The 11,773-nt window shown below is 59.3% G+C and overlaps 1 protein-coding gene across 1 annotated transcript in view; it reads right to left on the bottom strand.

Annotated features, from left to right (window-relative positions):
* Positions 1-849: 849 nt before the first annotated feature.
* The window catches only part of CHD6 (chromodomain helicase DNA binding protein 6), a 55,713-nt gene continuing 44,789 nt past the window's right edge, over positions 850-11,773 (bottom strand). Inside the window, exons 32-38 of the mRNA XM_088536037.1 lie at positions 9,776-11,320; positions 9,119-9,258; positions 8,184-8,381; positions 7,211-7,657; positions 6,231-6,422; positions 5,010-5,129; positions 850-2,214 (exon numbers count right to left, since the gene is read on the bottom strand). Of these exons, the coding sequence (XP_088392163.1) occupies positions 1,324-2,214; positions 5,010-5,129; positions 6,231-6,422; positions 7,211-7,657; positions 8,184-8,381; positions 9,119-9,258; positions 9,776-11,320 (3,533 nt within the window). The 3' untranslated portion in view covers positions 850-1,323. The remainder of the gene's footprint in view (positions 2,215-5,009; positions 5,130-6,230; positions 6,423-7,210; positions 7,658-8,183; positions 8,382-9,118; positions 9,259-9,775; positions 11,321-11,773) is intronic.

Below are 11,773 nucleotides of genomic sequence, written 5' to 3'. Positions count from 1 at the left end.
GGTTGTGTTTCAAGTCTCAGACCACGAGCTGCAAACGGGAAGGAGCCCAGGTGCGAGCACAGCGCCGCGAGGACGGCCGGGCAGGGGGACGTGGAACCCACGGCCTTGTCACCACAAGGATCCGCCGCAGGGCCGCTCGGAACCACCGCTCCACAGCAGAGAGCCTAGGCAGGAATGGGAGGAGGAAGCAAAGGCGGTCTCTGCGCGCTCGAAAGGAAGGAACTCAAGCTCTGGAAAGCTCAGCAGCCCTTGGCAAAGGGCGCTCGGGACCGCGGCACTGCTCACGGCCTCTCCGAGGCTCCCGACAGGACCGATGTCGCGTCTGGGGCGAGACTGCCAAGTGCAGGAACTCAAAAAGCCTCAGTGTTCGTATACAAGCGTTAAAATCAGCATGGCCTGCTCCGGGCTGGAGAAAGGAACAGGACAGCGCTCCTACTGCCACAGAGGACAACTAGTGCCAAGGATGAGAACGGGACGCGGGCAGGAGGAGGAAGAGCTGGTAGCTATAGGTACAGCAATCCCAATAAAAGTCATGCAAGATGTGCAAAAAACACTTTCAGCCTGCGCTGAAAAGCTCTTGTAACTACCAAGGAAAGGGCAACTAAAACTCCACTTAACAGAAAACCAAACTTTGGTTTTAAAAAATACAAAATAGTGTCTACATAATATTTTCACTCACCGTAGTTTGTCTCCAAAAGTTTGAGGTGGGGGTGGTAAAGAAATTGTATCACTACCAGTTATGCCTTTTTGTTTCAAAGAAATGAATATATGCATTTTCAATCATTAATTATATACTTCTGTCTATACTACTATTCTAGTAACCATGATAAAATAGGGAAATACTTTAAATCAAAAATACACATTAGCACTTACTATAGCTGTGCTTTTTACCCCCAAATACAGGCTTTTCCATTCAGTGTCGCTGTAGGAAGAAATACCCTTGTCTGCACTTAGACCAAGTGTCAAAGACATTTCTTCTGCTCTGTTTTTTGCTTCTTTTCCTTCTCCCGCACGTGAGTGATTTTGGGGGTGACCAGGTCCTGGATTTGCTATTGTTGGCTGGGATGAACAACCGGAAAACAAAATGCAAATTCTGTGCCTCCCACACTAGCTAGACAACACTGTTTATCTAATAAAGTGGCAAGACCCTGCAACTATTAACATGTAGTATGTCACCATAGTTTTCGTACAGGGAATTAGGTAGATAGCATTACTCATGGAAACACAGGTTTATGAAGGTGAAGTGGGGGCGGGAGGGTAAGTAACAAATAGTTATGGGATAAGAACCTTACAAGCCACAATCTTTTAAATGAAACCAGAGTTCTAATTGGTGTCATCTGTTTCTTTCAGCTCCGCCTCTGCTGGTACCTCCTGCTCCTTCTCTGCTGACGAGGATGGTGTCGGCTCTGTACAGTTTTGACCGTTTGCAGCCTCCTTGTCAGACAGCACCACAGTTTCTGGCTCAGGATTTGCTGCGTCCCCTTTCGCTTTCTTTCTCTTCCGCTTCTGGCTCTCCACGTTGGCTGCCTCCGAGTGCCTGGTCTGCTGCATGCCCGGGAGCGCCATGCCAATGCTGGGGGAGAGGAACATCGACGGGTAGATCAGTCCAGGGGACATCCCTGGGATAAGGAACGGGTTAAAAGCTACAGGACTACTGGTAGTTATTGCGGATTCTGTCTGATTAGAAAAGGAACTAGGGCCAGGCTTCTCTTCCGAGAGAGTTTCTGTTTTCGCCTCCTGGCTGCCCGCTTTGTCCTCGGTAGCCTTCTCGGGGTTGGCCGTGGGGCTCTTCGTTGTGCTTGTCAGTGCCGCCGCCGCAGTTGCGGTGCATGCGGTTGTCATGGGCGGGCTGAGCAGGCCCCCCACGCCGAACATCTGTGGCACGGTGGCCATGCCGGGCAGCATCATGGGCAGCATGCTCAGGGTGCTCTTCACGTCCTCACCGGCGGGCACCGCCGCGAAGCCGGCGGGAAAGCCCACCAGCCCCGTCAGGGGGATCCCTTGCATGTTCCGCATGTTCTGGAGTCCCACCAGGTCCATGCCAGCAATCAGTCCATTCATGAACAGGGGTCCCATTCCAGAAGAAGAATCTGTGACGATGCCGGGGCCTTTAATGAGGTCGTTTCTGGGCCTTCTCCCCCTCCGGCGGGGCCCAGCATCTCGGAGCACAGGCTCTGTTAGGATACGATTGAATTTACTTTCTGGCAGGTATCCCTGAAAGTAAAACACACACAAGAGAAAACGCTTGACAGTTACTCTGGCATCTGACAAAAGCTGCCTTTGCCGCCCTGCAGCTGAGTCCCCGCCGGTGCAGCCAGCCCAGCCCACACAGCCCCGCGTAGGGAGCGGGAGCGCTGCAGGAGCCCCCCCCATGGGATGCAGCGCGCACATGAGGCCCCAGCACGACGTGGCACAGTCGGGAGCCCCTTGTCCCCAGCAGCCGCCGGCTCCGTGCCCAGCCCTCACACGTCTCCTGCTGCAGACCAGGCCCTTGCAGAGCACGAGCAGCGCCAGAGACCCAACTCCACCCCCAGCCCCGCAGCGCTTCTGCCTTCAGCTGCAGTGAAAAACCACATCTTTTTAGATGGAAAATCCAATTTTCAATGCTCTGCAAAACCGCAAAGCTGCACGAGATGACACGCAGACGATGTGCATGCTGCTAGGTGAAGTCACAGGCAGATCTCCCCCGAGGCACCAGAAAGGTGGTTCTGAGAACTCAGACACGGGAGGAAACCCCACGAACACGACTGGGCGAGACTCTCTTGCGACACACAACCACGGGGGCAGATCCACAGCACCGTTTCCAGCGCTGTTTTTCAGCGTTCTCCTCTCAGACGTTTCAGCGTTCTTCTGTGCCTTCCTCGAGGCAGCGGCCTTGCACACTCGCACACGCCACAACAGCCACCTCCCACAACAGCCCCGGCCGCGGGACGCCGTCACGGTGCTGCGTGACGTGCGGGAGCTGCCCCAATGGTCCTGCAGGGCTGGCAGTACGCCGCCTGCCATGCGGCACCACCGCCTGCCCTGCTCCAATGCGCCCGGACGCTGCGGGCGCCAGCGGGCACCTCACGAGCCCCACTCCGTGTGTGCGGGGGCACTGGCTGCTGTGCACGTGCAGAGCCACACACTGACGGGGCCTCAGGGCGCAAACGCCAACAGATACAGGGAAATGCCCGTGTGGGTGGCGATGTGCACACGGCAAGGAGCAAAGCAGCTGCTGCAAATGGAGCTTGAGGTGCCAGGAGTGTCACTGGGCCAGCCTGGGCGCAGTGCTCTGGAGCTGAGACATTTCCAGCATTAATTACAAGCCAGTCTGAGAGCAGCACAAACCCCTAAGCCATCTGTTTCCTCCTTGCAGCCCTTGTTCGACAAGGGCATCGTGCACAGGACCACGGCAAAAGCAAGGAGTGGGGGGAAGGGGGCAGAAGGCAAGGCTGGCAAAGGCAGCCCCAGGAGGGTGAAGGGCTACTTCATGGGTTCTGCCACTTGCCAAGACAGGGATGCACACAGCAAACAGGGAAGGCCCAGGCATTCCCACGGAGCATTCCCAAGGCTCCCAGCTGTGTCGCGCTCTGGATGTTCACCGGAGCCGCTGCAGCCCTCTCTGCGGCGGCCGCACTCTGAGCCCCCGGCTCCCGCGCGCGCCCTGCGTCCTGCCCCATTCCCTCCGCTGCGACGGGCTGTGGACACGGGGGGTGGGAAGGGAGGGTGGCAGGATGCGCGTTTCCCCCAGAGCTCTCACTTACTGAAAGCTTAACAGTGTCAGCCCAGTCAGCTGCAACCGCGTACTCCAGGTTTGCATCGAGCCACCCTGGCAGCTCCTTCAGCGCTGGTGCCATGGCTCCCCCCAGCTACGAAACACAGCAGAGGGAGGGCCTCGATGCAGAGAGAGTTAAGCAGAACAACACCCAAGGGCACACTGGCACCCCGGGCACACGCCAAGCCCAGGGGCCGCGGCCGGTGGCGGAGGTGCTACCCTGCAAACGCCACGAACCGGGCTCAGGAGCCTGTCCTGCCTCTGCTCCCTCGGAGAGCAAGGATGGCCCTGAGGCCCTGGCATTCCGGGAGGAACCGGGGCCGGTGCTTCCCTGCTCGACACTTCCCTGCGCAGGCTGTGGCCCGCTTGCCATCTTGTGCTGTGACAGGCGACAGCACCTCCCAGCTCGTCCCTGGGGCTGCAACTGCTGCCTCCAGTGACACCGTTTGGGGAGAAAGGGACTCTTTGAGGCCTGTCCCAACTCCTGCATTTGCTTTCCCTGCAAATAAGGGGACTGAGTGGTGGCAAGAGGGCTTTTTTAAGAGAAATACTCAGAGCTGGACGAACCTCCCAAATTCGAAGGCATGGCATAGGGGAACACAGATGTGGCTGAACCAGCCTCTTTAACTGTTTGGCTTTGCTTTTTGAGGCGACTATTTCTAATGTCACCTTCTAGCCTTGTGCTGTCCTAGGCGCATTTTAAATGATACTTGGGTGGAAAGTTTCCCTGAACATCCCTGCTCACTGTTAATGTGCCGGGGGATACACTGCCCATGACTGATGTTCCTAGCTGTTTAGTAAGCATATATCCATAAGCAAGGGGAAGCATTTCAGACTGCATATTAACTCCATTTACTTCATATTTACTGCATATATTGCACTCTGAAGGGTTATCAGTATATGTTCCTGTGCCTTGTAAGGAGGAACAAAGACACTTGAGACACATTGAAATATTACAATATTGCAGTGAATTCAAATCCAACACAAGACAAACACCAGGGCTATGCGGACAGTGCCTTTAAGCCAAAGGCTGGACTGCTCTGCTGCTGTGAGACTTGGCAACACTCAGCCTTTACTTACTCCCCAGGGAAAGTCACCTATATTGACAGGTCTCTACCAGTGTAGGGCAATGTCTGTTCCAGACAACAGCCTGACACACCCATAGGCTTCTCTGGATTAACACGTTCCCCCAGGCCAGCTCGGGATGGCGTTTCAGGATAGTGAGGTCAGAGCAGGATGTGCCTGTGCTTACCCGCCGCCCGGTGCCCTTGTGCACCACAGGCACCCGCTCCTCTCCACTGAGCGAGCCCACGTCCAGCTTGGCGGGGTCCTTGCAGCGCTGCCTCCTCTGCTTGGGCTTGTCTGAAAAATTCTGCAGTGCAAACAAGACAACATTACCAAGACAGGCCGGCTGCGTGGGGCTGCGAGGCCAGAAACCCTGCAGGGGAAGGGCACAAGTGATGTCCCAAGTGACCCAAGGGACACAGGGGTCCCTGCAGGCCTGGGGAGCGGTCAGAGAAGCAGCACAAGCCGGCCTCCCTCCCCGAGCCAGTTTTCAAATGAGCTCAGTTGATTTCCACAGATATAAAGGTGGTTTTACACTTAGGACTGACGGCTCCACCTCCATCTAATGCCCCCTCCAACCCTAAGGCTGCAATCTGCTCCAAATTCCTAACAGGCATCTGTAAAAGGGGAGGCTGCCTCTAATTACCAAAGAGCGGAGCGCTCTGTGGGTGCCCTCAGTCTGCCACAGCTCCCTGTTCCTCTCAGCTCATCCACGCTTTGCTTTACTTTTATTTCAGCTTTTCCCGCTGCGCACTGCCTCCCAGATGACTGAGCAGGGAGGACCAGGCGAACGCCCCGGAGCAGCCAGGCTGGGACACCCAGTGCTGCCCAGGAGGGCAGCCAGCCAGGCCAGGCTCTGCGCTCCTCTCGCTGCTGCTCTGCTTTCTGTGCAGCCCAGGGCTGTGACACTGCAGCCGGAGCAGCCTGCGACGCGGTAGCTTCTGTGCAGTTTTTAAGGTAAGAAACACTCCTCTCTAGGAAACCTGTTGTTTCGGGGCTGGCCAGCCCAAGAGGCGCTGGGTAGGTATCCTGGCAGAGCAGGGCTGAGCTTGCCAGGGCCTTGCAGGGCATGGAAAGCCTCATTTCATACCAGAACACTGGCAGGAAGCAACACGCACAGGCTTCGAGCAGCCCGGCTCCTCCAGGAGACACTGTTAGTAACTGTGCAGCGTGGGGGCTGCGGCACAGACCTGCAGGTCCTTGGCACCTCCCTGGGGCAGGACGCCCAGCTCTGTGAGTGGCTGTCACTGCTGTGCTCAGCTCCCCAGTCCGGGGGACGCTGCGAGTCGCACCGCAAGGAAAGATGCTGCATTTCCACTGCACAGAAAGCCTGAGCTCAGGAGCAACCAGAGGAAAGACTGACACGTAGGACAACACGCGCATGCGCACAGCTGCAGGCTGCCCTTACTGCGCCAAAGGCAGGAACCTCGAGGGTGTAGTCAGACTGCTGGCGGAGCCACTCCAGGAGACTCTTATTCGGGCCGGGTTTCTCGGCGTGGCCGAGCGCGGCCGGGGCTGCGGGCGGCGCGGAGGAGGCAGCCCCCGGCACATCCGGCAGCGGGCTGCTCTGCGGAGGCTGCGCCTGCTCCTCCTGGGCATCCTGCTGCGGAGGGAGGAACAGGGAGAGCTCAGCAGCGGCCCCACACACAGAGTTCCACAGCCCTGCACCACACAGGGTGTCCTCAGAATCCACATGTTCCTCGGGACTGTTCCCAACCACACGTGCTCCCATCCAGCCCCTAACGCCGCTGGCACGCAGGGCAGCACGACCTGCGAGATGCTCCTGCACCCACCTGGAAAAGAGTGCCAGAAGCAATCACTTGCCCCGGGACAAAAGCCCAGGCCCCTGGGCTCCGGAGAGCGGCCTCCCCTCCCAGCTCTGGACGAGCAGGCTGCTTGCCCCTCTCCAGAGGGCAGCCCCGGCCTGGCTCGCTGGGCAGCAGCTCGCTGGGCAGCACGGCGCTGGCAGAGCCAGCCCCAGGGGCTCTGCAGGGCTGCCTGACCGCCCTCGCGGCAGGGAGGGACTGGAGCATCCCCACATCATGCCTAAAGATGAGCTAAAGGGCTTGGCCCAGCAACCCTCCCTTCCTTGGGGGGATCCTGGGGTAGAGGGAGAGGGGAAATTCCAAGGGATCGTCCTCAGGTTTGTCAACCCCAGAGCCCCCGGCTGAGACACCTGCTGCTGCCGGTGCTCGGCAGCACTCCAGCACTTGAGGCAGTGCACCACTGGGCTTCCCTTCCTCCCCTGAGAAATACCTACCTCTGCCTGCCTCAGCACAACTCAAGCTGCCCTGGAGGCGGCTAAAATGTTACGAGGGGAGAGCTGGACCGTGAGACAGCTGTGCTGGCTCCACCGGACCCAGGTGAAAGCGGGGAGCCCCAACCTACCTGCAGCCTACTGGGAAGAGGCCTCTCCTTCAAGAAGATGAGATCCATCCCTTCCACATTTTTTCTTCTGCCCCGTCTCCTCCTCATGGCAGCATCGTCTCTGCGGAGGCTGCCATTGACGATCTGCCCAGTGACAGGATGGATCAGCCCTGCCTGGAGAATGCCAGACAAGTCCATGCCCAGCGAGCCCTGGAGGGCGTTCACAGTCCCCAGCTTGGGCATGGTTGTGTTCAAGGGGAAAGGAGAGGAATTTCCTGGTGAGCCATCAGAGGCTCTGGACAGGTCCATGGCTGAGTCACGCCAGCCATTCAGCACGATGGGTGGATGAACGTGGGTTGCTGCTAAATGCTCCAGGCTCCTCTGTTTGGCGTCTCTCTCCAGCTCGAATTCATACGGCCTTCGGTGCTTCCGTTCATCCTTCACAAAGGCAGGGGCCAGGAACCCTTCCTGTGTACAGCAAAGCCACAGAGAGGGTCACAGCTGCTCAGGCCTTGCCCGGGACCGGCTCGTGACACCGACACAGCGGGCTCTGCAGGGAGCACTCACGCTCCTCCACTTCTCCACTGGAAGGTGCCTTTTCCAAGATCATCACACCTCAGCGGGAGTGGGTGCAGTGGCACCCAGTGACACAGTGGGTTCTCCCCATGGTGACACAGCTCAGGGTGCTCTGTCAGTTGCTGAGGGACCAGCTGTCCCAGGCCAGAAGCTTCTGGCTCTGTGCAGTGCCCACCAGAGAGAGAAGACGAGAGCACTGCTCAGTGGGCAGTGCCTATGCCTCTCCATTTGGGACACCAGGAGAGTGTCCCCACGTCCCCCTCCCATTCTTTGCCTGTGCCGGGAGCTCCAGCACTAGTTCTGGAAGCGCCTCTCCAGCCTCTGGACACGCAGGGAGCAGCGGCCTCACTGCAGGAGGACAGCAGGGAGCAAGGGGAGCTCACCAGGAGCGCTCGGCGCTCCCGGGGCCTCCTCGTACCTGTGAGATTAACACCCCGTTGCTGAAGGTGGCATCCGGGCCTTCGGCCTCCGCAAAGCTGCCCCTGCCGCTGGCGCTGCTGGCAGCAGCCGGGGCGCCCATCACGCTCGGTGTCTCAAACTGCTGGCTAGAGGAGGGCCACTTGCCCTTCAGGATGGCATGGCAGACATTGTCGATGCGGTTGATGATCACACGGTCCTGCAAGCACAATTGGACAGAGGAATTTTCCATGGTGGCAACTCCGCCAGCCACCGTGCTCCAACACAGACACAGGAGTGGGACACGGGCAGGCCACAGGGTTGGTGGCACAAACACAGGTCAACTTGGCCGATTACTGCATAGTCCTGAGACACATCTGGGGAGCTTCAGTCCCACACCATGGCTGGGCGCTGCTACCACGAGACCCAGAATACCCCTCTCAGCCAAAAATCCCACCTACCACGCAGCTCCATGGGACTCTGACACCAAAATCCTGCCTGCACAAGCAGGAAAAGGCCAGTAGTGGGAAAACAATCACGGTTCATCTCTTCATATACAGCCCAAGATGTGGGTGGCAGAGGAGGAGCAGGAAGCAGGTCACGAGGGAGGCTATGGGACCCCCCAGGGAGAAGACTTCTTTCTGGTCATCCAGGACTGCTTGGAAGGAAGCAGCAAGTCCTAAATCTTTCACAAATACGGGTGTTTTCCTTTGCAAGGCCAGGGACAAATAAGGACCATAGCAAAAGCAGGCTAGGACTTCAATTCACGTATATGCTCTTGGGATCAAGCATGAACCCAGCCTTGTGACCTCGATTCAGCAGGGAAATGCCCCTGGGCAGTTCTGTCCAGGCCCTGGTGCTCTGCCAGAGCAGCCGTGGCAGAGCATGAGGAAGCAGGGCTGGGGACGCCTCGCTGCTCAATGCCTGCAGCATGCACAGACTTTGTTTGCAAGCTACCTTGGGCCACTCGGAGAAGGAGTAGAGCGTCTTCTCCTGCAGAAGCTGCGCTATGGTGGGTGCACGGGCATCCTGAAGGTCGTCGATGTCCCCATGCAGGACAGAGGCAGAACTCTTGCTCTCCTCCTCCAGGTACTTGTCTGCACCGAGAGCGACAGAGAAGAGAGCCCATGAGCTCCCTGCCTTGGCCACCCTTCAGGAGCGGGGGCAGCTTCCCCATCTTCCCACCCTGACACACAGCAGCTCCCCCAAGGGCCCCATTCTCCAATGAGCCACCAAGAAATGGGGCACTCCTGGCTCATGGTGGGATCGGTGCTGCTCAGCAAGGCCATCTCACGGGGCTCCTACTGCAGTGGTCCCTGTCCCTTTGCCAGTGACATGGCCAGAGCCCCAACCAAGGCCCAAGCCTCACCAGCTCAAGCCACTTGTTAACCAGGGCATCCTGCAGCCTGTGGCCATCCCCAGGGCAGCAGGGCTGGGGGACTCAGTGCTGGGAAGGGCCAGCCCTTGGTTCCTCCATCAACAAAGCCCCAGCAGCCGGAGCAGCCCCGATTCCCGAGGCGGGAGCCAAGGCTCTCCCTGGCAGCGGGTCAAGGCTCGGTGCTGAAGGCAGCGTGGAGGTGACGCCAGCAGCAGGGCGCTCGCTCTGCACTGTACCTTGGCTCTGGCCGCCGTTGCCTTTCTCCTCCTCCTCTCTGCTCTCCCCCATGTCCTGCTGCAGGCGCAGGCGCTCGGCATCTCTGCAGCCTGCGTGCGCCTCGGCCCCACGGGCCCAGGCGTCCCCACCGGCCGGGCCGGGCGCTGCCTCCAGCGGCTCCATAGGAGGCTGGAGCAGGTGGCTTGGAGGCTGCCCCAGGGAGGGCTGCAGGGTGCCCTCCTCCTCCAGGCCCTGGTCCTGCCCTTCTCCTGGAGCCGGCTGCCCCAGTCCCTCGAGTGGCCCCAGTCCCAGGGACGCTCTGTCGCTGTGCCCATCTGCTGGGCAGGTGTCCTCAGGCGTGGGGAGGCTGGAGTTCTGCTCCTCACCCCTAAGTTCACTGGCCTCGGGGTCACGACTGCCCCTGGCGCTTGGACCAGTCAAGTCCTCCACCACCTCTGCTGCTGTCTCAGAGTTATCGTCATCTTCCTCCTCCTCATCCTCCTCGCTATGGCTCTGGCTTGGACCCGATTTTGCTTTCACGCCTTTCTCCTGCAGCAAATTAATGAACCTCTGTTCAGGGGGAACCTTTATTTCGTAGTTATGAAGACTGGGACCGTAGAGCCCCACGCTGATGACCCCTTCCACGGCGCCACGTTCCGGCAGCGCTGCCCCACAGCTGGGCAGCTCTCCCTTCTGCTGCAGGGTGTCGCAGAGCTCTGTGGGGATATCCCTGGCGGGGTCATCTTCTGCAGGAGAAGGCGACGGCTCCGCTTCTTCATTTGGAGCAGGTATTCCCTCGCAGCCCACCTGCAAACCTTCTAGGAAGGAGGCGTCCCGCATGGCCTCTGCCTCGCTGCCGGAGGGATCCTCGTCCCCCTCCAGCTTGCCCTCAGCAAGTTTAGCTCCGTCACCCGCAGCGTCCGTGCCACCGGGGCTGTCTCGGGCCAGGGAGCTCTGCTCACTGTTACAGGCCTTGTCCTCATACATCATGCACACCAGCGAGTCTGGCAGGGAGCTCTCATCGTAGCTACTGCTCATGATGTCCCGCACTTTGGACAGGAACATGTCACAGCCTGTGTCCGGGGGGCTGCCCCCAGCCTGGCACATGGCGCTGTCCATGTGCTCCAGCTTGATCTGGCTCTCGGTTTCATTCTCCAGGGATTCGCAAGCCCGGTCCACCTGGCTATAGAGGGGGGAGCTGTAAAGTTTGGAGTTAGTCTGGTAAAGGCAGCACAGGGCTTCCGGGCCTGGGATCCCTGCTCTTTTGTGCTGCGCGTAGTTCCTGTATGCATCCAGAAAGGAGAGCTGAGGGTCGTTCATGATGTAGTAGTCCGTGCGGTTCAGGCCGTGCTTAGCGGTGCCGATGAGCAGGTCCCGATCATGCTTGCCGCACTCCCACCACACAGGCAGGTAGAGGCTTGGCCGGCACAGCTTGAGGCGCTCGTGCAGCTGGGGACACTTGAGCACCTGCTCGCGCACCTTGCGCAGCAGCTCAATGCGGTAGAGCGTCCTGGCCGCGCGCTCCTCCGTGATGGGCTCCACGTAGATGTCCGGGTCTGCAGGACCTGCAGCACAGAGGGAAGGCCCGGCGCTGTCACGGCGAGCGCTGCCGCGGCATGTGCCCACGGGGACAGCACCCGCGGACACGCACGGGCGCCACAGAGCCCTGCGGAGATGCAGCCGCCCGCCTCAGACACCCACCCTGGTGGGTCCTGGACACCGACGTGTCGCACGGTAATGGGGATGGCCTGTGTTTGCCCTGGCCCCACGCCGCAGGACCGGCAGGGGTTACTTGGGCAGTTACCTTTGCCCAGGCTGCTGGTGAGGCGGGGGCAGTGCTTTCCAGCCTCGCCTCCCCGTGTCAGCGTTCCCCTTCCACACCTTTGTAAACAACGGGCCCCACTGGAGGAAACTCCTGACTCCATCAGCAGCAAGGCAGCGGCGGGTGCAGAGGATGTTTGGGTCCTGCCTGAGCCCTGCTCTGTGTGTGGAGCTGCCAGTGGAGCAGCTCCCTGGGC

Source organism: Tinamus guttatus, unplaced genomic scaffold (genome assembly GCF_059628265.1).
Source record: "Tinamus guttatus ecotype Peru unplaced genomic scaffold, ASM5962826v1 Tinamus_guttatus_pri_ptg000650l, whole genome shotgun sequence".
Lineage (NCBI taxonomy): Eukaryota > Metazoa > Chordata > Aves > Tinamiformes > Tinamidae > Tinamus > Tinamus guttatus.
The sequence above is the reverse complement of the archived record's forward strand: the minus strand, read 5'-3'. Positions and strand labels throughout refer to the sequence as shown.